At 38.3% G+C, this 27,867-nt stretch overlaps 1 protein-coding gene across 1 annotated transcript in view; it reads left to right on the forward strand.

Annotated features, from left to right (window-relative positions):
• Positions 1-27,867, forward strand: part of pde4ba (phosphodiesterase 4B, cAMP-specific a) — a 160,065-nt gene that overhangs the window by 12,437 nt on the left and 119,761 nt on the right. The window contains exons 2-3 of the mRNA XM_027290016.1: positions 4,460-4,554; positions 17,601-17,839. Coding sequence (XP_027145817.1) covers positions 4,513-4,554; positions 17,601-17,839 — 281 coding nt within the window. The 5' untranslated portion in view covers positions 4,460-4,512. The remainder of the gene's footprint in view (positions 1-4,459; positions 4,555-17,600; positions 17,840-27,867) is intronic.

A 27,867-nucleotide genomic window follows, 5' to 3' on the forward strand; every position in this document is an offset into this window, starting at 1 on the left:
TTTTGTTTGTTTTTAAATTTGCATGTGTTCTCTCAGGGCACCTGAACTGTTTAGAAAGATGTACCTTTTTGGAAAATGGCTGCTGAGTTAAAAGTCAGTGAAGTATTTTCGCTGTATAAAGTCACTTTAAAACATTTGTGAGGTTGTGCTCAATGTCAACACGTCTGCCACGTTCTCACTTTGACTTCAAGCCAAAAGGAAGGCCGTGTCACAGGGAGCTTCCTTATTTTAGAAAAGCGGAGGACGCTTGTACTCAGCTATTGTGGTGGGAGACTGACAAACAAGTTATTGCCAAGTCATTGCACATAAACAGCATCTATGCATGTTAAACACATGCTAAATAGAGATTTTATTTTTGTATTGTTTTCATGCAGAACGCATACGCTTGGGTGTGCTTGTCCTCTGTCGTCACACCTGTCTTAATACTATTAATTAAGCAGAAGTAACACTAATGAGGATACTCCAACCCGCCACACACCACACTCCTTGTTAGTGCCATTGTGCCTCATCCCCTGAGGTTAGAGCATTAATCTGTGTTCACAAACTGCTTTCTGCATCTGTGCTGTCAAGCATGATTTTCAGATCCGCTCTGAAACACAAAATTATTGTACTCGCTAATTATCTGCTAATGGTGATAACGGATTGTCATCTCTACAGAGAAGCTTTGCCACTGGTAATTTCCTCTGTAATATATATATTTAAGACTCTGAAAAAATAATGAATCACCTAATTTATATCGTTGAGTTCAATGAGCTCAGTAATTGTCAAACATAATAATATTTAAAAGGGGAAATGAAAAGTTTTTTTTTTCCATTTAACTGCATGTTTAAGAGGATTAATGTATGTAACAGATGTCGCTCCTCTTGCTCTGACTGCATTCAGGTGAAGTGATGGTGGTATTCTGATGTAATAGTAGTTTCTCCTCCTGGCTTCAAGGTTGTTCTGTCTGTTCAAACGGAAAGATGTCCATCTGCTTCAAGGGCATAAACTGTCCTTTTGACTTCTTATCATGTAACAGGTTACATATGGCGTTCCTCATGAAGCTTAAAGGGTCAGTTAGACATGTTTAAAAACAGACACACAGCATTAAGATGAGTAGACCGATACCTCCTGTGAAATACAGGCACAACAGAAACCAAACCTGGCTCTGTCCAAAGGTAACAACACCTCAACTCGCCCATAAACATCTTTTTTGTTTAATGTGTACACAAACTTAAGTGAAAAAAATGACAGTAATTCACTGTTACATAATGTGTTAATTAGTGAGCTTTAGAGGTGCTGATAGGTGCATTTAGAGAGCCAGGGTAGCTGTATACTCCAGTGTCTAGCCTTTGGGCTAAGATAAGCTCATCTAGTCTTCTTGGCTGATTCTTTCTCTCCTCTGCTTTCTAATTTTACACCTCATTCCTCAATCCTTTTTCTTTAACCTCCGGCCTTTTCTCTTTATTTCATGTAATCGTTTTTGACTTGCTTGCTTGTAGCTCTCTTCACCATTCTCCGTCTCCATCTTTGTATCATTCACTCCTCGTCTCTTTCATCGTCTTTTACCACCAGGCCCTCCCTCTGTGTTACTTTGTTGCCACTGCTGATGCTCTTCTCCCCATCTTTCCTTATATTGAAGACTAAAAAGAGACCATCTTGGGTCACAGGAGGAACATATGAGTTCTTTGGGCCTTTTTAATGGTTGCTTAAATTGGCTTATTAGAGAGAGGCTCAATGGCTGTGGAGTCAATCTTGTCTGCTGCTTTTGAATGATTGGGCATAAAGTGTACTGAACCATTGGGGTTGCTCCAGGTTTCATTTGCTCCCTGTTTCATTAGCATGTGTTATTGAGAGGGAAAATTACAAAAAGAAAAAGTATCATTTTGCCCTGGCAAGAAAGAAGGCTCATAAAGATTAGTGAGATTGGAAAGATTATTTGAGAGAGATGCAGCCGAGGGACACATGATTGGGTCTAATCAGTGTGTGTTGTGAGGGAGATGGTGTGGTTTATGTGAGACATGTGTGTTTGTTTTAGGTTTATGTTCATTTGTCTCTTAAAATGCATCCATTACTCTACATGCTATGCACAAATAAATGCACACATGATAATTAGCATTTTTTGTTTGAATTAAATTTCTATTGTTTTTTGCCATGATCAATATATGTTTTTTTCTATACCAGTTTGCAGTTTGTGTTTTCGTGCGTGTATCCAATATTCTCTGTAGATTTACAGGACAATAGCAGCACTGCATAATAGCAGGGACTGTTAATGTAATTTGGGGCTATCAGCAGCAACATCAGATAAACGTCTGCACTTTTGTTCGTAATAGTATTTATTTGAATGACCCAGTTCAGGCAGACAACTTGAGTAGTTCTTTACAATTCACACATGATGCGCTCTCTTCTTCAGGCTGTCATCGCCTGCTGGCTCTGTCCTCAGCTCTGTCTGTAGCTGCTGGTGTTACGGCAGGGGAATCTTTTTATTGTAGATTTGACTCTTGTTGGAATCACTGAGATGTGTGTGTATGTGTGTGTGTGTGTGTGCATATGTGTGTATATATATATATATATATATATATATGCATATATGTGTGTGTGTGTGTGTGTGTGTATTTAAAAGACCAAAGTCCAGGGATGCAACTAATGCTTATTTTCTTTTCTTCTAATTCTGTTTTTTTCAGTGTATTTTCTTGCCCATTACTCCCACCAAACACGACGTAGTCTTCAGATGTCTTATTTTGGCAACCAATGCTCTAAAAATAGTAGGAACTATCGAATGTTTTTGGCATTTTTACTTGAAATCACTTTAATAATTAATCAGTTATGTAATTTATGTTCTGTGGATTACATATTTGATTTCTTCTAATTGTGTTTTTTCAGTGTATTTTCTTGCCCATTACTCCCACCAAACAAGACGTAGTCTTCAGATGTCTTATTTTGGCAACCAATGCTCTAAAAATAGTAGGAACTGTCGAATGTTTTTGGCATTTTTACTTGAAATCACTTTAATAATTAATCAGTTATGTAATTTATGTTCTGTGGATTAAATATTTGATTATTGGAGTAAGTGTTTCACATCTACAGGAGTCTAACTCTCGTTATTCAAAGCTGTCCAGCAATGTGGGCCTGTACTACATCAGCAACTCAGGTCTTCTTTTTTCATTTTCCTCCCTTCCTTTTCCTTTTGTTTTCTTGAATGCACTATATGAGATCTGCCATTTTTGTTTTATTGAAACAAGAGGATGCTACAGCATGTCTCCTGTTGTCACATCACTTGTCGGCCATTTCAGTGATTTGTGCAACCAGCCGGACAGCCAAGCAGCTGCTGATACTTTTAATGTTCCGATTAGTTTTTCTTCCTTTTACAGCTTGAAATAGAGATTTAACACAACAGTCAGAGGCAACAAACTGACACAACAAAGGCAGAGAAATGTCAGCAATGACAAAAAAGGTCTGCACAACCTTTTGAACATTTTATTCAGTCCTCAGTTTCTGATGAAAATGTGTTTATCTGTTGTCCAGCTGCCAACCACATCACAGATTTTGCATCCTTACACTGATTGCTGTTATGTTTTAGGACTGATTTTAGGATTTTATTGATTACTTTTAAGGATCTTCATTGCTCCCTGTATATTTCCAAGATTTTAGTCCCCTATAATGTATCAGCTATACTACAGTAGCTTGTAATCCTTAGGAGATATTTTGTCTCTTTCATAGCACTTAATAACCTAGGTTTTATATGGGGTATGTAAATTATGATTTTTATTGCTGTTATTAAATGTATCTACTCTTATACTATAAGTGCAAATGTAATCACCTTCAAACATCCACACACATATCTGCATATCAGCTCTAATCAAACTCTGAAGTATTGGTGTTTTTTCTACATAAGCCATATTTTGTTTACACTTGCTGACTTATAGGAAATAAAACAAGAGTTCATCAAGGAAGCGATCAAGTTGCCCAGATACCTAGCTTGCCACTTCTCTATAATATATATGTATATATCTTGCAGATAATTGCATAGCGGTGCATCATGGGGGATTTCAGCATACTATACAGTAATGTTATTGCATTGATCTATCACTTAAGAAATCCCCCTCAGTGGAGCAATATTGAAAGCAAGAGTGATTTGTTTTGACAACATTGCTCTACTCCAAAATGAGCGTAAAGGCACTTAAATTCAATACTGAATCACGGTGCAATGTGTACATATAATTTAGTTTTACTTTGTATCGTTCAAAAATGGTGGAATAAGTTGCAGAAAAGCCTGAAAACGAAATAGAACTCGGACTGTGAAATATTTGTATGATATTGTATAATAAAGATCAAGGTAAAAATGTATCCCCTAGTTTAGTAATGAAAATGTCTAACTGCCTCACTGTCAACAGTTTTCATCTGCAACTTCCTAAAGAATCACAAAATGCACTATAAACTTCATTATTTGAATGTTGTTTGTGTTCATTGTGTTTTCCAGGTGTGCATGTGAAGCTGCCGCAGGTGGACACCGAGGGAGATACTCGAGGAAACATGAGGAAAAGCAGGAGTGTTCTCACGGTGTCTCCCAACAATGTAAGTCAACATGACCCCAGTGTATCTCACCAACAGTCTGTATATACCAGAGATACTGTACGTGTCATCACTGGAGATGAGGTTTCATTTTACTGTGTTTAAAAATGTTGACCGTGTTGTAAAGAAGAAAAGAAAAGAAAAGAGCTACCTATACAGATTCTTAGGAATCCATCACAATATGTTGATCAGCTCGACAATAGAGACAGAAAAAGAGATGTGAACACAGAGTAGCAGACAGGAAACCCCTGACTGAGACAGACACTGATTTATAATGGATCATTGTGGGTCATGAACAATGGGGGAGTTTTGAACAGAGAAATCAGGACACTTCATGTAGTTTCAGCGTAAACTGTGTGCCAGGAGAGAGGAAATTACAGAAATGAAATGAGCAGTTCTCCATGTGCACAAAGAACACAGGATGATACACTTTCTTCTTGAATGCTCTCAATCGTTCCTCTATTTGTTAGTCTGCCTGTGTTTTGACAGCTCTTTTGTATTCTTTCTCTGGCTCTCTCCTCCTTCGTCTTGTCACTCTTGCACAAACTTTCTCTCCAGTTAGCATAACAATTCCCATCCTGTGCTCCGTTCTCCTTTTGTTTCTGTTTCTGTTTTCTTCTTGCGATGTTTAGGCCTCACAGGGGTTTGCACATGTAGCCTTTTGACACATCCTGCACCTATGTCTGATTTTATCTGCTACTGATCCATGCGACCAACTTACAGTAGATGTATGCATGTGGACAGTGAACAGTTTCTCCAAAATATTATAGTTATGTGTCCAATTTGCACAGCTAAATATGTTTTAGTGAAAACATAACTACATAACAGAACTAACCCAAACTCCACACAGAAAGGCCTTTTTGCTGTGAGGTGACTGTGCTGATCACTGCTCCACTGGGCTGCCTGGGAACAGAAAATAATTATATTATACAGTTTAGTGTAGAGGTGGTGTACAGATGGTTCAGTAAGTTTATAATGGCACACCTGATATCACACCTGGTATTAGGTTTCTCTATCCACGGGAGACGTTTCACATTTGTACTGGAATCTGGGCAAGCTGTTCGGTACTTGACATCAATTTCTTTTCAGCTCTGTACTTTATCACTTATTGTGGAAAGGACTGAAAGAAAAGGTAAATCCTCAACCTAATTAACAAAAACATGTCTTAACATCAATTAGTGATCAACTAATCGGAAGTTGTTTTGATAATCGATTAATCATTTTAAGTAATTTCTTAAAATGACAAAAAAATCTGAAGACGTCTTCTCAAAGCTTGAGCTTGGGGATCAAGTGATCATTTTTATGTTTTCATATTCTGTTAGTTAGGGTGTTAATCACAGTGTTGGCTGGCTATTTTTTAAGCTAATTAATTAGCTAAGCTAATTGGCTCCCAGCTCTATCTCCTGTGAACCTAGACAAACGAAAAGATATAAGTATGGAGCTTACCAAGAAAGAAAGTAAAATTCCTAAATTCCTAAAATGTTAAATCATTATTTCAAAAATAAGCAAAATGTAGAACTGTTGCGTATTACTTTGAAGGTCTCATCGGTGGTTTAACATTTAGGATTTGTGAGTTACTTGTGTGAAATATGGTGTTTTTCTTATGAGCAAACCAAGAATCCATGCCATCTCTGTTATGTGCTTGTGTGTATGTATTTAATGCATTAAAGCCTTCGTGTTTACAGTATATGTTTCAGTAAAAGTGTTAAGTGTTTCCTGAATCAATGAGGTTAAGCGTGCTGAGGTAGGATGTTGTTATTGGATTGCAGCTCTAACAGAAAGGATTTGGTTAGGCTGTTGATGCTTAGCTAGGATTAGATCTGAGTGGTGTAAGTGTGTGTAGATATGTCAGTGAGTGTTTGTGTTAATGATTTGTCCCATCATGAAGCTGACATTTAGACCGGATTAGTTCGATGTGTTGCAGGCTGTGTACAGTGGTCCTCTATACATTCATAGTGTGTCTGTCTTGTGGCGTGTGTGTGTGTGTGACAGTGGTGTGCTGAGGGGTGGACAGATCAGACCTAATGACCTCATTCCCATGCAGATCACAGCTCTGATCTGATCTACTTTGACTCTTCATCTGTCTGTGTGTGGATGTGCTCTGGTGCTTGTGAGTGTGCTTGAATGCATGCCACCAGTGATATGTGACGCTGCATATTTATGTGTGGGAATCTTCTGCTTATCTCCACAGTCACATCCACATTTACAGGTGCTCTGAGCATTCGGTCACTCATTCAATTAAAATCGCTTTCCTATAGTTCACAGTGAAGTGTGGCTCCGCACACATTACTCTCATCAAGTCCTTCCATATCCTGGAAAAAGTCGATTTGAGGTTATAGATTTAATTTAACCTTATTGTCTGCTCTGTATATCAGGAAATATTTTGAATAGAAACTCAAAGCCTTTGTTTTTTCTTTTGCATAAATCTAACTAAACCTTCACCATAAAGCACTGACAGTGTTGTCTATAGGGGCACAGGATCAGAACACTCATATGGGTCATTTTGAAAAGGCAATAAAAATGTTTGTTTCTCTTTTATGTATTTTTTCCTCCCTTTGGACTCTTAATCTCTCTTGCTGCCTCTCCCTATCAGTTTTCTCTCACTTCTTTCATTCTCCCACTCTCTCTCTCTCCCTCTGACAGATAAGCTTGTATTTAAAGGGAGCTTGGGTCGAACTGAACAGCTGTTCATTCTCCAATTAGAGAGCTTGGAAGCTGAGAATTGAATCTTAGCCAGCGAGTCGCAACAGTTCGATGCTTTCTCTCTCCCTTCTTCCCATCCTCTCCTCTCTGTCCTGTTCTCTGTCACCCTTCTCCTCTCTTTTTAATGACATCCATCTCACCTCCTTCCACCGTTTCTATTTCGGTTTTAACAAACACTGTAATCTTCCTCCGCCCTCTCCATTTTGTGTCTGGTCAGGAGGAGTGATGGTGGTTACCGTAGCAACGATAACTCTTCTCTCCTGTGGCAACTTGGGATTATATGAACTGTGACCCCTTGCACTTCGCCTGTCAGTCTATCGGCTGGCATTGTTTTGGGTTCACGCCTTGTCATTCTCTGAATGTTCTCCTGTCATGTAGTCAGTGTGGTTCTTCGGGTTCCCTGCACTCGAAAAAGCCATTGTGCCATTCGGGTGGTAGTGATGGTATTCCTTCTGAAAGAACAGTGAAACGTTTTTAAAAATGTGCTCCTGACTTATCAGTATATATTTATCAGTGGTGTAGTGATACCAGCAGAAGTGGATATACACCCTAAAAAAGCAGTCTGTACATGCTCTCTGGGTGGGCCATTAGTATTTGCACATTGTCACTTAACTTCTGCTGCTTGACTTGTGACTTGTTGACCAGGGAGTGAGGCTCATTATAAAATTGACATTAGCCACAGATGATGTGCAGAATTTAAAATAAATACTGGCCCACAGACAAGGGAGACAAGTATGTAATCATTCATTTTGAGTGAAACATTTCTTATTCTTTACTCCATTCACTCCTAAAAACTATATAATGCCTTTAACATCCAAGGAAAAACAGTTCAGCTTGCAGAACAGCACTGAATAATGAGGATCAGAGCGGATTTATAGATTAAAAATTACTAGGTACAGTATACTCCCTGCCCTGCCCTGCTCTGCCCTGCACCCTCTCGCTTTCACAACCAGTGGAGGGACACGTGTGCAGTAATAAACAGTATCATAATATCCAATTTTCTACACAGGTTCACAAAAAGACTAAGGATAAACTGCCTTGAGTGAAAAATGAACACTCTTTTCAAATCCTGTTTTGTTCATATCACTTTTACATCAGTTGTTGAGTTTATGCATATGTTTGCATGTATATCCTGCACAATTGAGAAGCATTAAGTACGTTTTGCATAGAAACATAATAATTGTAGTTTATTTACGATTTGTTAAATATTTGCCAACAGTGTTGTATTGTTAACTAATGAGGCAGATTGTTTTCTTAATTAATCACTTAATGTTTTGTAGGAAAATAGTAGGAAATTGACTTACCATCACCTAAAGCTCAGTTTGTTTTGCCTAACCAGCCTGGTGGTTTAAAATTATTGGATATTTAATCTGCTAGCACAGAAGACAAAAATAGATGTTAGTAGAACAGCTCTGTGTACTAAATGAATAGACAGATTTTTTTGAGGATGGTGGGGGTTGATTCTTTGACACACACACAAAGAAATGAACAGAGGAACAGCTTGGATTCAGTCTGGATCTCAATCTGCTCCTCATCCTTTGTTACATCTCAACTGTCTTCCCCCTCTCTCTCCAATAAACTGTCTGTGGCTGCATACTACATAAATGAGGCTGAAATCTCTTGATGGCCTTCAGCCAATTACACTCAACGTGTTTTTGTGCTCAACCCTCCAACAAGTTAAATTTATTACACGTCACACGTTTCTATAGAGAGGGAAAGGAGGCAATTTATTTTATCTCCTGTCTGAGACGCTGGGATCGTGCTATTTCACAGCGATAGAGAAAAGATGATGATAAAATAAAGACAAGAGTGATAATAATTCACAGTTTTATTAATATCCTGTTACTCTCCCAACCTCAGGGGAATATTTCATCACTTTTAGCAGGCTATAAATCAAACAAAATGGAGTTCTGAAATGGCCTTTTATTCAAAGGCGACTACCCTATCTCTGTTGCATGAAAACCCTGTAAAATGTTTCTCTCATCCAAAATTTTATTGTTCGATTTTTTTTTTTAAAGCCTTGCCTTAGTTGAAGCCATTAACAACATCTTTTACAAAAAGAGACAGTCACCAATGTGAAAATTTAAATGTGACAACAGAGCTTGTGATTTTATTCCAGTGCGCTGAAGGATGGCACAAATACATATCAACCAAGCGTCATGCTTGTTTGATTCGGCTGTTCTAACACCCTTTAAGTATGCTCATACATGGATGTGCGTTTGCTGGTTTTGCTGCACAGGTGCACATTTCTATTTGTGTGTATAGAAAATGTGAAGTATTTGATGCATGTCTGCATGTGCATATTGCTGGAAGCTATACTCTGCTGTAGATGAATATGTCTTACTTTATACAATACCAATCAGTCTCTTTTAGTTGCTCTCCCAGTGCTCCCTCTTTCTTCCGCTCTCACTATGTCTTTCACTCTCTTCTCTACAGTTTTCCCCCTCCTCCCTTCCTCACTCTTTCTCTTTGCTTTACTCACCCTTCTCTGCGAGTCTTCCATCTCATTGCCCTGGCCCAGCTGCTGTTCTTTCCTTTCTAGCTTTCTTTCTTCCTCTCCCTCACTTTCCTCTCTGTCAGGAAAACCAATGACCTTCTCCGTCTTCCCACTCCCACTCTCTATACCGCCCCCTCCATAACTGATGGGAAGCAGGTGTTGTTTTCTCATCTCTCCATTTCCTCCCTGTTGTTTTGTTGCCTTGGTGTCAAAAGAGTGAAGAGGGATTTGAGTGTTGGTGGGGGTGTGTGAGAAATGGAAATCAAAGGATCCCCTAAAACACTAAAGAATACATATAATACAAATAGGTGTTGAATAAGAAACTGAATAGATTTCCAGCTTTTGTGTCTTAGAGTATAAGGGTGTTTGCCTATGCAGTGACCTGTGTGAGCGTATGCTGATATAACGCCTCATTGGTAGTGCTTTTCTTAGGTTCATGCATCTGAAACTAGTGGGTTGTGGTTGGAGAAAAACTGTCCTCATGGACGTGTTCACAGGAGACCAGACACATGTTGTAGTCTTCTGTTCTTGCTCTGGTATAAAGACCTCATACTCCTTCCTGCTTTGTTTCTTCTTGTAACCATAGGCGATTTCAACCTGTGCTATTTGTTCTTTCTGCGACAGTCATAAATCACACGACAGCAAAAGGTCACTTCAGGTCGCTGTTTGAACAAATGACCAATGCTCTTGTTTTTCTGGTGTCTTGACAGGCTCAAATGGCACTGACGGATGTGTGTTGCATCGTCTGATTATAAATCTAATCTTGACAAGACTGAAAGGTACATTATTGTCTCCTTATCCTGCTGAGGCCTTGTGACCTGGCTGGTATGTGTGTTTAGTGTTTGTGCTTAGGGAGGTGAATAGACTTTCTTTTTGTGTGTATGCAGTGGATGTTTGTGAGACTAATGACAAAACACAGTCTCAGTACTTAGTGGTCCCATGAAGACTGAAAAGGCCATGGGAGGAGTGCTGCTAATGGGCTAATGGACTTCTGCTCCTGACCCATCCTGCTCCTGCTCCACAGATGCACACACTCCTCCCATGCACACACTTCACAGCAGTTGAAGGTCATCTAAGGATAGCTGATAGTACTATGGGAGGAATGAGTGATGGGTTCGCAGCAGTCCTACCTGTGTAAAATAGATCTGCCGTCATATTCTTGTGTATTCCATGTGCCATTTAAATAAGATTTTTTTTTTTTTTGTACAAGAAGAAAGATAAAAGCTTAGTCTGTATTAAAAATTAGCTTCAAAACTTAGCATAGAGTTTGATTATATCAAAACCTCAATATTATAAGCTTATTTCTGGGGATTTGTATTGGATTGCATTAATTAACAGAGGTAATACACTTGTAATAATCTTTTTTGGTTTTGTTTTGTTTCTGGCTCAAAATAATTAGCCTCTTGTCAAATCAGGAAATGGTTGTAAGTTAAAAATTAGCACCTCGTTTGTTTATTTGTTTGTTTATATTAATTCTGAACACATAAAAGAAAACATATATATAAAAAGACAAAAGAAGATAACATTAAATATGAAATGAATGCTAAACCTAAATGGAGATTGACGCAGCATGGGATACATGGGTTGCTATACATAAAAAGTCGTGTAGGAAATATTTATATCCAGCAGCTACCAAATGAAACTGTCACATAGCAATGTCAGTTCAATCAGTAAAATAACATTTAACCTGTTTAGATTTGAAGTATCGACCAGTATTGCAAATCCCTCTGATACAGCCTAAAATACAAAATCTGCTATCAGGATATGCGTGTCTATGCACTGTTTGGATTCCACATCATTTATTATGCTCTCTGAGTGGTTTTCCCTGATATTCTTACCTTAACCCTAACCAATCCAACCACGCAAACCAACAGAGGCGACCAGTGTGAACCATTGAGAGGGAGGTGTAGGGAAGTACTGTTTTAGATCATGAAGGAACGTTTTATGGCTTTTATTTTCTTTACACATTGGGTCATGTTTTAAAAGGAGCCAGGCCATACAACAATGATCGCAATAATACAGGATTAGTAGTATACAGCTGTTTGTTTTTTATATATAGAGAGCTGTATTTTAACATAGATCAGTACTTGGAATCAGTCCATATGCAAAGTTCAGATTTCATTATTGGAAAGGAAAAGATGCTGTTTAAAACAGTATTTGAAATTAAATCTCACAAAAAAAGAGCACAATGTAGCTCAAATTACAAAACATGATCCTACTAATGTGACAAATGATAAATTAAATTTAATACATGATCCTTGTTTCAGTAAAACATTGTGTTAAGACAGAATGTGAGGTGAATTTAAGATGTGAAGTCAAAGACATGGTAAAATTGAGAGAGAACATGGAGAGACTAGAGGGAAATAACATAGCTCATACAGAGGCTGAGCTCTTACATGAACACATTCACCCAAACATGTGGGCCTGCTGTTAGTTAGCTTACAGGTATTGTCTGTATTGTTATTACGCTGAGTGTTTGGGATGAATTAAAGTTAATGGTCTGGTAATTGTATTTGATTAGACTGCTCTACAGATGTTTCCTAGCAACCAAATGACACATTATTAAAGTCTGTACTAGCTAAAATATTCCTTGATCACAGTTAGTAGGTATGAATAACTTCACACACAAGCCTTTTCATGGATTTATGAATAGGTGGTGCAAGAGAAAAAGTAAAGGAGTTAATTGAAAAAAAAGGCAATGACTCAAGTTGTAGTCACAGCTCTGCATTTAGGACTGTATCTGTGACTTTGTAGACCTTTCTCTCCTTTGAAAATGTGAAGTGATTAAAAGCCTGGTCACCGCTTGGTATCTGATGAGTCGGGCTAGTTGAATTGGTGAGAAGTTTGAATTCACACATAGTTCCGTTCCTTTCTTCTCTCAGTCGATCGACCTCAACCTCGCTACTCTGTGAATGAAAGAGAGAAAAAAGGAAAAGGGAAGTGATTCACATTTTAAAAAGTTGGCCATATTCAACTTTTTTTTATGGTCGTGATGTTCTTCCTGTGAGAGATCATGATGTGCGTGTTATAGAGCTGGTAAGTGTGGTGGCTACTACAATGATCTTAAATGAACCTCAACATGTTGGTACATCTGTTCAGAGCAACCTTCACAATAATGTGACTATACATTTGCAATAAATCAATTAAGTCACTTCTTTTGAAGAGTTACAATGGCTCGGGCACTGACAGACATTGAGTCACGACAGTGCATGTCATCTCTGTATTTCTGTTCAGTATGATTGCTACTATAATGATATTATCTGATCTTACCACTTCTGTATTGAGCTGGTGGCCTTCTCTGATCTATTATTAGATTTTATAAGATTCTTTTTTGGCCTTTTCAAGCTTTATTTGATAGAGACAACTGAAGTCGACAGGAATGCGAGGAGAGAGAGACGGGGAATGACATGCGGGAAAGAGCCACAGGTCGGATTCCAACCCTGGGCTTCCACAGCAATGACTGAGCCTTCGTACATGGGGCGACTACTCTACCAACTGAGCTAAACGCTGCCACTCTCTGATCTATCATAACCAACATCCTTCTTCCTTTCTTTATCTTTTACTCTGCAATGCAGTTCTTATCACTCTTGTATCTCACTTTCCCTTTCCACTACAGTATCTCCTCTCTGAACTATCATAAAAAAGTATTGTTGTCTCTTCCTCCTTACTTCTGTCAAGGAAAGTATCTGTTTATAGCACCGAAAGCAAGACACTACTTTCTGTCTTATTTCTGTTCTATTTATACTTGCAATAGAGCCTATTTTAACATTCTTTTACCGCTTTGTACTTAATTACATGATGTATTTATATTCTTCTAAACAGCAGTTGCCATGTGGATTTGTCTCTCACCTGTGTTTTCTCAAAATACGGTCTTCCTCACCTTCAAGACAAGCAATGAGTCACAAACACAGATTGTTTTGATTCCAGTATTGAATCTATTATCGACTTAGTTTAGATGCAAGGGATGGCAATAATTCACAACTCCTGTATCGATCTGTTGATGAAGTGTATCTGTATTATTACTAGAAATCATGAGTTAAGTTGCATTAATTATTATTATTATTAAAGTATTGCTGGGGAAAATCAAATCTATTGAAATCTGTATATGCTTTTATTGAGTCAGCACCTGAATGAATAAAAATTTAAAAGTTTGTTGAGTCTGGTCTCTAATCAAGTCCAGGTATAGGCCACTAGAGGGCAGGACATGCTAATTGTTTGTGCAGGTACTGTATTGGGAGGTACTGAAGAAGTAGGACAATTATTTTTTAGTTTTACAGTAGGTGTTACATTCTGAATAATGGTGTGTGATTCTTGTAAAGTTTTTCCACATATGAGTTTTTAATTACTATATAATATTTTATTAAATAAAGAAATGTCCACAAACTTTTTGTTCTGTAATGAGATGAGCAATTAAAGTGTTTTTTGCTCCAGAACAAGCCACGCAATTAACTCCATATACACACAAGAACATGCACATTGTGAGCCAGAAGCCATTAATGATTGATTATCAGTGCTGACGATAACTTTATTATCCTAGAGGGAAATTAGTTTGCAGTGTGGGTACAAAATTAAACTCGAAGTTAACACATTGAAAAATAAAACACAGTAAAAAGAGTCAAGGACACAGTACATGCATGACAGATACCTAATTCCACTGTCGTGGAACGTAGGGAGAAAAAATCGAACACAGCAGTAAGCAGTACGTAGTCAGCACTAATCTACAGAGTTTATACAAGAATTTCATAGAAAAAACTAAACTGATGAGACAAGCAGTGAGTATAATAGTTCCTTGTACCTGACTAAATTGCTGAACAGCAGCACTTGCCGGAAAACAACCACTAAAAATACAAAAACCTGGCACAGTTGTCCCACTGTGAAATATAATGAGTGAAGTCTTTATTCAGTACAACTGGCAAACATCTGCATTACATTCTTGAAGCAGAAATCTTAGTCTGCAATGAATGGCTGGAGGCAAATAGTTTTTCAACTAAACAGCGGGTTCACAAATCCATCTGATGTATCAACTACCAACAACATATCCAGTATCATTGTGGTTTGTCATTAGCGCTTGATCGAGTAGTCGAAATCTGTTGTGTTCTGGGAGGCTCCAAGGGAAAAACAAGTCAACACCCATACTACTAAAAAGCACTCATGTATAAGTAAGAATAGACTGAGGTTGTAATGCTTCTGTCACGATAGCTGGCATTGCAGTGTTAGTTTGGTAATGCACAGAAGCCGTGAGTGGGCAGGGAATGGCAAATAGACAAGGAGAACTGTTGTGGGACTGAGAGTGGGAGGCTGTGTTTACTGGAAGCAGGACTTACTACTGGAGACCCAGTAGATATTGAGTTAAAAAAAAAAAAGAATCAGTACAAATGATGTGGTCATTGATTTTTTTTCTTCTTCTCTGCAATACTGCCAACTCTGACTAGACTTGTACAATACAGGTCCAGAGTAAAAACACTCTGACCTGAAAGTGAAACCAAAATGGCACTGTGGTGCAGTTGTTGGCATTGTTACCTCACAGCAAAAAAAGTTCTGGATTCAAATGTGCTGTGGCTTTTCTGTTTGGGTTTCTTTCAGATGCTACCATTTTCAATGGTGACTCTTAATTGCCTATAAGTGCAATTGTGTGCCCAATAGGTTGTCTGCCTAGATATGTCAGCCCTATGATTGATAAGTACCACATTGGACACTTTTGTCCAGTTTGGTTCTGAGAGTCACGTGGACAAAAAACTAAAAACCCCTGGAAATCAATCTTGTTACTCATCAATGACATATCCAAGACTGTTATAACCCCCCCCAAACCAAATTCAATTTGCATTCAGTATATTGGAAATAATCACCTTTTCATGTGCTTTTTTCACCATTTTTCTTTTACCAGGGACTCTATTTTCTGGCATTGAAGGGATTAAAAGTCTCAAATTAATTAAATCAATGGTTTGGATCAATAGAAGAGAAGTGGATTAGAAGATGCATGCAAAGAAACTGGAAAAAAAAAAAATCTCAAATATGCCTTTTTTATGGCATCCAACACATTGGACACCTTTGTCCAACCTTTGTCCAAAGTGGTAAATGTGCCAGTACAAAGGATATATAAGATAACACAGATTTTCATACAGTATAATTTTATGTAAGTACTGGCTAAAATCTGTTACATGTTACAGGTGCAGATGATTTGTGTGTGTGTCTCCGTTTGTTGGCAAGCACATGATGAGGTGCTGCCAGATGTCTTTTTAGGTGCAGCTGCATCAAACCTCGAGCTTCCCAAAATAAATAACTTATATTTGAAGGTTAGGGGAAATGCATCGATTTTAAAAAGTCATTTTGAATCATAACTTCAGGACAGATTTCTCCTCCTTGTTGAAAGTATAGAGGTGGTATTTTTAGTCCTTGTCAAGTTGAGAATGATTCCTAGAAATGTCTCAGAGATGCTCAGTAAATACGGCCCAGTTTTTTCAGAACAGTTAACAGCTGATGAGACAACATAGATAGTCAAGATGTAACATAGCCTACAGACTGGCATAAAAATTAGACTGCACAACTTGGTTATTTATGGCCTGCAATCAGTTTGCTTCAGACCGCGCAAGCTAACAAGACAAATTAAGCCAGTAAATGAGGCGGGAAGGATGAGTGAAGAGATGATGAAAGAAAATAAATGTGATTTCCTAGAATCATGCAGGATTCATGCTGTTTATACTGCATGGTAAAGAGCTCAGATCTTATTTTAAACATTTACAGTATTTAAGTTAATGTATTATTAAAATGTGTGTCATTTATCCCTGTGGGTGGCCAAAGATTTAATCAGTGATATTTTCTTTTGTAATTATTTACATTTTTTAGTCTCCTAATCCAACTCTGAAATTTAACTCTGAAACTACTTTAACTCAGAAATCCTGAAGGTCCATATAGTGTCTATAAAACTACCAACCTCATTACTACATTTGATACACAAAGTCGACTTTTTTGGGTTCATGTGATTTTTGAAGGTGGTACAGAAACTTGAATTGCGATTCCTTTGCCTTATTACATATTATTCTGCCATATACCTTTCTCTGTAGCAGCTCATCTATCACCACTCTAAGGTTTTGAGCCCTTGTTTGCAGGATTTCATTGTTGACTTACTTTAAACCCATTCTTATGTACTGTATATTTAATTGCTCCGTCAGTGACATTTCTAGAATAAAACTTCTAACTTATAGAAACCTAAAAAAACATCTTATCTGTCATTGATTTGATTTTATTGGAGTAGTTGATCATTCATTCATCCCATTTCTTAATCAAATCCCAAGCCCTTAGGGTGGATTTGACAATTAAATTACCATTTGCAAACTGATTAATTCCTCTTCAAGATAAATGGGAGACTAGCTAGTGTTTATTGTTCACTCAGATTGAATGCCCCAATATCTAACCAGAGTCTGGGTCATTTCATACCTAGTCTACCAGATATTATAATTAAATAATAATAGTATTTTTATTTAATAGGACTGGAATGATTTCAAGCCAAGCAAAATATTCATCTTATTCAGAAAGACTCTTCCCATCACTGAGAGTGGTAAAGAGTCGAGTCTTTCCAAGTCATTTTGGATTTCTTTAAAGTGTTTGGAAGTTGCTTATTTTCTAATAGATCAGCAGTGTCATGAAGTGATTTTGCTCCATCCTTAGTAAGAACCAAGCCTGTGGCGCCCCTTAGTGGTCAAGTAGCTGCTGAGGTGGAGAAAAGTCTAAGCTATTACACACATGATTTAGTTTATCTATCTCATTTTTCACTTCTTGTTCTCTTTGTGACTCTAAATGAATATTAAAACAGTTTTTAATGTTATGCACTTCCTTTTTATTTTCTTCTCAGGACAACAAAGAGCCTCCAGATTGTTGCCTCAGTGAGTCTTTCACATCCCCGTCCTGCACACTGGGTGTTGACCTACGCCGTGGCCGACGTCGTTTCTCTGGCAACCTGCAGCTACCTCCGTTGTCATGGCGTCAGGGGGAGAGATCACGGACACCGGATGAGGAAATCATAGCCAGGCCAACATCCTTGCCCTTTGGAGCTCCACCCAGGATAGACATTACACCGGTTGATCCTGAATGGTGAGTGAACAGTAAAATAGAAGGCAGGAGAACACAAACTTGCTCAATGAAAGTAGAAATCTATTGTTAATGACACAATGTAGAACCACATGGATACAGCTAAACACCTGCAGTGTTCAAACCTTAACCTTATTTCTTAGTTCCTTAGTTACTGTGGAGATGCATTGTTCTCACCCCACATCAGTGACACATGATAGTGCACAGACTCCACTGCTGTTGGATTAGATGTCTACATGCATCAGTAGAGGGGGCAGTAGAGCACAAGCAGACATATCTATCGTATGTGGTTGTTATCAGTGTAACTGGATAGGGATATACTTTAGCTGATCTGGATATTGTCTTTCATGCGTACATCAGATAGATACAGCACTTACTGATAATTGGAGCTCAGTTTTTTTTGTCTTAGCTTCCTGCAGTGTTTTGTAGAGAGAGATGGGGTCACCTTAAACAAAGACCACCTCAGCCAATGTTAAAAAACATTATATTTTAATATTTAACTTGTTAGCGCTCTCTGGTGGACAAACTCTGTAGTGGTGACATTGTAGTTACTTATCAGCTAACATATACACTGATACCAATATATCTGCAACACGGTACAAGCTATAAGACAGTAGTTCTTTTGATGTATCACATGGTGTTTAGTGTTTAACTAATGTGGCTATTAAATAGGCTGTCATCTACAAAGCAAACTGAATGTGGGAAAAGATATGTCAAAATCTAAGTGGCTTGCTTTCTTGGGAAAAACCTTGTTTCCCAATGCATTTTTTTCTAAAGTACTAATACCTCCTGGTACCTGAAGGAAAGTTTGATCAGGGAGGAGCTGTTTTTTTTAATAATAAACTGCAAAGCAAACATAGCTCAGGACAGAGGCTTTAGGGCTTGGTTGTCCTGAATCGACAGACAGGTGTCAGGAGGTGACAACAGATAATGGATGGAGTCAGAACAGGAATTCAGAAAACTTGCAGTTTGCCTTAAAGAGGTTTCGGCAAACTGTCAGACAACTCAGACAGGGGAGGGAGAGCCTGGCCTAGACTGATCACACAGTCACACAGACAGTCTAAAGACTAAAGACTGAAGAGGTCAAAATGCTTCACAGTGGCAAAGCCTGAGATGTTTAAGACATGATATTATTGTCTTGTCTTGGTGTTTCAAAGAGGTCAGAGACGGTGTCTGTAAACTGGCAGATGGTGGTGGTGGTTCTTGCTGTGCTCCAATTATCACACGGTATCACACTGCTCGGCCTCCCCGGGGTTCTCTAAAGGAGGCTCTGAATGATTGTTGAGTTTCAGTTTTTGCAAGAGTAATGCGGATTTTGTTTTAGTTGTTGAACATTAGACAAACTCTTGCAAGAACACTCGAGAGGTCAGTGATGTCTGCCTAGCCAGCTTACATGTGTTCTCTAGACATGGTTTGTGATATGTCTCCAGGTGTCATGGCCAGAAATATTGGGCCCTGGGGCCATTACTATGAGTCACCTGGACTCATACTTAGTCTGAGCTGACGTTCTGCCTTGTCGCAACCTCTGTTTGTGATTTTTATTGTCAGAATTTCTTGGCACTGCTGAGGAGTGAAGAGTGTGTCCAGTTCGGTGATCTCAGGATGACATATCAGCTTGTCATTGGTGATGGTTTCATCCGACTGTGACCTCAGGTGTACAGTGGGCGTGTGATGGCTTTAAAGACATTAATCAAGCTATAAACAATGTGTGCATGACATTAAGTGAACATAATGTTATTTTTACGACTTAGAAGCTAGTTGGGTGGCACTCAAAGCTTATTTAAACACAGTTTAGACAGCTAATCATTGGAAATAAAGTTATGTTATAACACACCACAGGTCCTCCAGTCAAACTGTGTAAAGCCTGGGCTTTAAAAGTCTTGTTAGAATACCTCTCTGCATCAGTGACTGATCTGTCATGTTGCATTAAGCCTGCTGAAGATGACACTGCCTTGTTTAATTATTTACGCACAAGGCCTTCAGACACAGTTATACAGTCACACACACACACACACACACACACACACACACACACACTCATAGCAACAGGTACAATGTGTAGTTTCAGATAACACATAACGCAAACACAAACAGCAAGTGGCCAGCTCATGGCAAGCAGCCAGTTATCCAGTCGTGTCAAATTCAGATACGCTTTTACTTAACAAGCTAATCAGTCCTGATTGGCCCTGTGCTCGTGTATGGTGTGTGTGTTTGCGTGTGTGTGTTATTTGTAACAATGGAGTCACTTGAGGATCACTTAAATAAGAGTTGCCAAGTGTTTCGTTCCTTTTGCGTAGATGAATAATGGCTTCTGGAAAGGCTAATCAGTCCTGATTGGTGCAGCATCAAAGTGTACGTGTGTTAATGTGTACTGTATATACATGTGTGTGTATGTGTCCTGTCAACAATATTGTAGGTCACCATAATGCTGGAAAGTTAAGCTTATAAGCATTTTCACATTTTTACGACTTGGAGTACATCGAGTGCATCAGTCGAATATGCTCTAGGTCTCAGGTCCCCAACGTTTGTTTAGTTTTTTAGGCAAGTAGCATCTAGACTAGTAGCATCAACTTTAAATCTTGGTAACTTGGTCATTCTATTGTGCTAGAGTTAAAGCCCATAATTCTTGAGGAATTATTGGATATGATAGTTATGAAAATTGTAGACAAAGAAACGGCAAAGCAAAGCATCAAATTCCCACATTTAAGAGTAGCTGGTACCAGTGAAAACATTTCATTTGCAACAATTGCCTAGCATGTTGGCTTCATATAATATGGCCTATGAATAAAAATTGGTAACGTCGATGAGTTTTATTAAAATAAAAAATAAATAAAATAATTAAAACTTTATTAAAATCCCGAGCTATAACAGAAAAAAATGCTTATAGAGAAGTTTTTTTTGAGTGATTGCTTGAAGAGCTGCAATTTCTATTTCTACCAGAGGAGTGCAGTGTGAACAAAGTTGTTTAGAGGGGCTTACACACACACACACACACACACACTAATATTTACACATACAAACTGGCGGCAGATTAAAGAGAAAGCTGCTTAAATGTATAGAGAAACACACATGCAGATGCTTCCACACGTGGCTTCACTAAATGGTTTGATGAGTATGAAAATGACGTGATTAAATATGCTTTGTGTTCTCAACCCAATTTAACATGAGTGGGAGGTTTAGGGCTGGTGTGTGACAGTAGTGCTCTTTACCACCATCATCAAAACACTAAATGAGGAATTTATTTGTGAAGAATGATGTTAAATCATCCTGTCAGGGTTCCAGAAACTTGGAATATCTATACCAAGGAGCACTGAAGCTTTTTTTCTTGAGGCTTGTGGTGGTTCAAGATCTTAAGTTCGATGTTTTTTTCTCTTTTATAATCCACGGTATAATTTGCAATCCATCTGAATTCATGTATGTTTTTTATTTTTATACAATCTGACGATGACTTCTATTTCTTCCTGTTGGCAGCGAGGTCTTTGGTGGCTGTACAAGCTGCTCGGGCTCCCGCAGACTTTATAGCAGGTGAGGTGTGTCAGCTGTCAGTAACCCTGGTGGTAGAGACAGACGTGTTTCCCCCTGTGTGCTTTTCCCACTTGACCCTCCTCTCTTTTAAAAAGCTATCACACCATGTCTCCTTCAAGCATCACTGCTGCTAAACATCAGGGTCAGCAGAACCTTGCTGAAAGTCCTCAAGTCTGATTACTCCCTTTCCTTCAGCTGGTTGATGTGTGTGTATGTGTTATATGTGGGTCTTATCTTGCTGTAACACTACTTAAATACCAATGTCATCACCACTCTCCTCATCTATTCTCCATCCTCTCCTTTTTCTACTTGTACTTATTTAAGTGCTTTCATCGATGTTTGGAAGAAGGAGGAGGGAGCGAAGTTATTTTAGGATTCAGTTATTTTTCCTGCTGATGTACTTCATGGATTGATTATTGAAATTGTGTGTGGCTGGGTGTGCTTGTGCCACTGCCTGAGAAAAGCCAGTGTTGGTGCAGACAGACAGCCACCTGATTGAGAACATGCATGAATGTGAGTCGTCTATATGGAATAGACTAGTTAGTTGTCCTCACTTTCACAATAATATGCTGATGAAATGCCAAGTTTTGCTTTACTTAGCCCTGCTCTTATCGTCATCATCTTTTGCTTGTGGAAAATTTAGCTTAGTCTAGTCAGAACTTCAGGTAATGATTGGTAAAGACTCTGTCTAATGGGCTAGAGAAGGTTGTGTGTCAAGGAACATGTAAAAACCACATAGTGCAATCAGATGGAAATTCTTTTCCCATTCATTTTGATTGAAAGAGTGGGTGTATTTGACTTCTCAGTCAGGATATATTGTTTCTTCACATATTTTTGATATCTGCAAGAGGAAATGCTACATGAAGCAGCAGAGAAGGAGGGTTGCTGCATGGCTGCATTAATGCAGATCAGAGGTTGACCGTTTTAATAAGAAGCTGTGTAATTAACACATTTATGGACTACTGATGGTAACCTGTATACCATGTTTATGTTTACAACTTTACCCATGCTATTTCCTGCCCTCCTCTTTTTGGCCACAATATATGAGTAGATGTTGCCAGGCGAATTTTGGAATTTTGCCTCACACTTGCTACTACCATTCACCAAATCCCCCAAAACATTACATGATCTGTAAAAATATAAAAATAGATACATGAAGAGACAGGTGAACAATTCAGTGAACAATACTCTTTGTAAGGGTTAAAATTCAATTGTATGAAATAGTTGTCACACGCTATTATATATATTTCAGACATGCACTACAAAAGCATGATTATAATGTCTGGTACTGATACTAGCTTCCATGTCCAGTACACTGAATGCTAAGGATGATCACATGTCTTCTAAGAATGCTTGTGCTTGTGAGCATTTATCTATTTAAAGTCCAAAGTAGTGCTCTCTGTGATGTTTAACAATATAATTTCCCACTATGGATGAAACTCCCCATTTCCGATCCCTCTCAAACTTGATTTAAAACTATATTTGGATGTGTTCCTCATCCTGGGTCAGGACGACACTGGTCAGATTATGGCTTGTCTGCACTCTGTGTACTTTCTTTGTGCTGTATGTTGCTGAGCACTGCTTTCTCTCTGCTGGTGTTCCAGGCAGCTTTCGTCTGGGTGCAAGTAATCCACACAGCCAGTGAACAGAAATTGAATCATACACTTTTAATTTTAGAACTCGCAGAGACCAGGGCAGACAAGTTACGCACAGCGTATTTAATATATAATGTATATAATTTTATTTGTCTTAATGTGAAGTTCCAGTTATTCAATTTTAGCCTTTTATAATTTATTGTTCTGTCTGTTGGTGCAATACCAATCTCCATCTATGGGGCGGAGTGCTGCTCACGTCAATTTCAACAAAACACTCAACACGCATCTAATATTTCACCAGTATTTGGCACGATTATACAGCTTAGCTAGTGGAACATTGGATGGCCTAATAAAATCCAGTTTTATGCTAAATCCTTGGATTGAGCACTTGTGTCCTCCACAGTTTCATCAGCTTTGAGAGAGTCATATTTACCTCAACTACACTCTTGGTTGTCAGTTTCTGTTCCATGGCAATCCTCTCATATGCGAGTGTAAATTAAACCTGCGATTCAGAGAAGTTTAGTCTGTTCGGCTGTGATTTTACAGAGATTTTATGTGATAACTGTCTTTATGCTACGGTATACTATGGTACACATCCCAGGGAGAAATCATCACTCTTTCTCTGTTCTTTAAGAAATATGCATAAGGTCACCTTTAAATTATAATAATTATTATAATGAATTATAATTTTTGGCTTTTTTCCAGCTGTTTATTCATAAACCACCTGTATCCCCTTTGTTACTGTTCTTTGCTTCGCTTGCTCATATTTTCCACTCACATTTATATTTCCATAAGCTAGCTTTCTTTGTTTATATTTCTGATTGTGTGACTATAATTTACACAGATAAATAATTTACAGCCTCTTCTTAACTGCTGGTGGTAATAAAACAGCTGCAGGTGAAAATGGTTATTGTAATAAACCAAGCTGCTTTCTCTTTGTGCCAGTGTTTTTTCATGAACTTTCGTGAATGAGTACAGGACTATTGGTCTCAAACACGATGCAGTATTTCTCTTCACTCATACGAGAAAGACAATTGGGAATAAGGAAGAGAAAGTTTTATGAGATGCTACATTAAAGGCCTCTCATCTCAAGACCTAAATCCATCACACACACACCACCCATCACCTCCGTATGACCCACACACTCATGATAAACACACAGAAACATGCAAGTTCCCCTTCACTCCCAACACGCACACACATGTCCTGAGGATGTTCTGGTCCCCCTGCTAAGGGTTTCACTGTGGGAGACCAAAGACTAAGACAACATGGGGCCGGCTTTCTTGCATGTTGTGACATTATAGAAAGTGACAGGTGGGGCTTGGAGGGACTAGAGGGATGTTTATAAGATTTTTTTAACCGTATACTTGTTCAGCAAAGTCTGGATGTAAGATCAGAAAGGTGGCAGGATGTTGGTGGGTAAATTCTGGCTGATTCTGGTTGAAATCCACATAACAAGTATCCAAATGGGAATAATCTTATTAATGCAAATCAGTTAGTACCAGAACCTTATCTAGTAGATAATCTGCCTGAAGCTAAAACCAGAGTCACCGCAGCCTAAAAGCACATTACAGCAAATCCTCATTTTTAGCCATGCGAATGGCACCTCTTTGGTCTAGACTGAATTATCTCAACAATTATTTTTTTTGTGTTAAGTGAAATGTCTTAACAACTATAAGCCTTTTTGCCATTTTGTACAAGCATTTACGTCGCACTCAGGATGAATTGTAATCACTCTAGTGATCCCATAACTTTATTTATTTATTCATATTTTGATCAAAATTGTGATTTGATACTGTAATTGACTAAAATGTCTGCAAAACTAAATTTATTCCCATCAGCCTCAGCTGCACTTTGTCTTCAGTGTTAAAATAGAAAATGTTGGCATGCGAATATGCTGTCACCTTAACAGTTTATCAATTATTATTATTATTATTATTATTATTAATACTAACTACTAATACTACTACATACTACTACTCTACTACTACTACTAATAATAATAATAATATAATAATAATATAATAATAATAATAATCTATTATTGTCAATTCATTATCTGAGTGTAATGATTAACTGACAAATCATTAAAGACCTTAACTTTTACAGATGCCTTAAAGGATGCAGCATTTTCATCAGCTCTCCCTGCTCTCCCACAGGTACCAATATTGCGGTCCACAGGAACATAACACACCAGTGGAGAAATGCCAGCGCTCCTTTACTGTTGGCTGCAGGGCCTATTGTATATCTCATTTCTTTCTGTGCTGTGTTGTGACAGTGCATTGTGCGCTTTCATTCAGGCGCTCAATGATGTAAAGTTTAATGTAGAATGAAATGGCCCAGTCACCCTAATCCAATCTCTTTCAATCTTTCATCTCTTTTAAAACGACTTGCTGGCATTGGTTTTCTGCCCTTCTCATGTGTGCTGTGTCATTCATCTTTTTTCATCTCCCCTTTCAGTGCTGAAATCTCACAAATGTGCCAGAGGCAGCAATACTGTTTCATGATTTTGTGTTCAGGTGTTTTATCTTTTATCTTATATGTCATGTGTGGTTTCAGGAAAACATATCAGGCAGGTGGAGAAACTGGAAGTTGTTACTTTCCTTTTCAATTCTAAAAAGTGCATTTTAGCCATTTGAGTTTCTGTATTCACTGATTGCTGTATTTACCTGAATCGCTTGTCCAGAGGTTTCAAAAAAGCCACCAACTCACTGTCAGGGAATTATTTATTCAGGTTATCTGCGACTTCCTGATCAAACTACCTGTTTGACTTTACTACTTTGTGGTGTATGATCAACACCTTTTAACTGGCCTGTGGCAATATCTCGGCCAACCTTGACCACTATTATTATTTTTTTACCATTCTCAATTATCTGCTGGATGTGACAGTTCTTCTAGACAATCACACATTGATCACACTCATCTGTTCCTCAGTCCAGGTCAACTAAAACTCATCGTGTATATCTCTATGGCTGTTGGCTGCACATCTTACACAAACAATCATAAACACACATATCTATGTATGGTACTTTGATCCAAAGTGAAGCTAATGGAAACAGCAAGTGATATGACATTAGACACAAATGCTGCCTTCATTTCTGTGGTTATGATTGCAGCACATGAATGGTTGGATATGTGTGCAGTGGCGACTGGCCATTCACTTCATTAAGTTTTATGAGGACAATCATTTTTGTGTATTACCGCAGAGTCTTTTGCAACCATATAAGCTGTTCTAAAAGAGCTGATTGTTTACTGCATCAGACCAGGACTCATTTCTCTCAATCTTGTTTGGGAGCATTTCTTTATTTTGATTTCTGCTATTTCAGTAGCTCTCTTACGAGGGACGCTGCTTGTTCATTTTTTGCACAGCTGCTTTTGTACACTGCCACCGACTGTCCCATTATTCCATTCGTCTTCTAAATGCACACCTTGCACCTCGTCAGCAAACGACAAAGTCTTTGCTTTGTGAAGATAGTGAGAAGATTTGCTTGGGGTTTGCCTCATTTTAACATTATTTCATTGACTCATGTGCCTCAGAGGAGGAGTGCAGAACATAAAAAAAAATGAGACGAGAATTTAACTTTTATTTTATGTCCTTTTATATTCTTATGTAGTTTATTGCATGATTAGAAATGATATTGTATAATGTATCATTTTTTAATGTTTTTTTATTTTTGGTGTAGTTCCAACACTGATCTACAGTAGGGATAGGCAATATTTCAGGGTATTTCTACGATTTGAAAACGCACAACAGCTTTTGCAGGATTTTTGGCTTTCCACTTACTCAACTAGGTGATTTTTGCTCAAGGTGATGAAATAAGTTCTTGTATTGCCCCCCTTCCAATTATAGTCTTCTTGCACTTATACCATCTTATCGTGGCATCTTATTTGGGACTAGCTCCTCCATCATGGAGGCGGTAACATCTGCTGCGCTGCTGTGTGTAACAGTATTATGTTATTACATAAACAGGTTGGAATATTGCCATTATCATGATATACTTCATATCATATTAAAAATAATACCAGTATTATTGATATGATGGCACACTGCTGATCTACAGTAGGCTTCATGACTTTGCAACCTGTTCACCTACCAGTAAAAATACAGAAAAATACAGGGCAGTTATTTTCGTGTCCATCATCATATTTTGTCGAGGATTACTCTAACCTGTTTTCTGATGAATCGTTGATTATTTCTGCTGAGATATAAAACAGGACAGCTAAAGAATGCGATGCATCACCTTCTGATTTTAAACCAATGACAGTGCAGCGCACACTGGTCGGTTGTGCTCCTATGACGCTTCATATTACTACAAGTGTTTCTTCTTTATGTACACGCCTGGAAAGACTATTTCCAAATAGCTTATTGGCAAGGATTTAGCGAGAAAGCACTCCATGCTTCGATGGCTCAGAATCATCAGTGACTCACAACCAAAACAAATCAGTCCACAGAGCAGACAAGCAAGTGCTCACATTTCCAGTACTCGTCACGCTGCTGCCATTCCGCCTCTTCTGATGTTCCTTTTGGATTTTTCTCCTTCATCTTCTCTGTCTCTGTACCTTAAGGGCATTTCCCCTTTTCTTTCTCTGTCTTCATCCCTCAGTGTAGCCCTTTGTGTGTGTGTGTGATATATATCTGGAATGAATATATATATTAATTCTTTATTTCTTCTTTCTACATAGTGTGGCAATTTCATGGTTGGATTGCATCCATTCAGATAGAATTATGGATGGGTAAAGGTGTATGTCGGAGAGAGAGAGAGACACACACACACACACACACACACACAGAGATGTTTAGGCTGTGATGGAAAATATCCTGTGTTTACTATACTGTTGTAAGTTAATATGTGGTTGTCTTTGTACTGCAGCACTTTTATGCGCACACTTTAGTGTGTTTATTTATACCAG

This window comes from Larimichthys crocea, chromosome XVII (assembly GCF_000972845.2).
Source record: "Larimichthys crocea isolate SSNF chromosome XVII, L_crocea_2.0, whole genome shotgun sequence".
In the NCBI taxonomy this organism is placed as follows: domain Eukaryota; kingdom Metazoa; phylum Chordata; class Actinopteri; family Sciaenidae; genus Larimichthys; species Larimichthys crocea.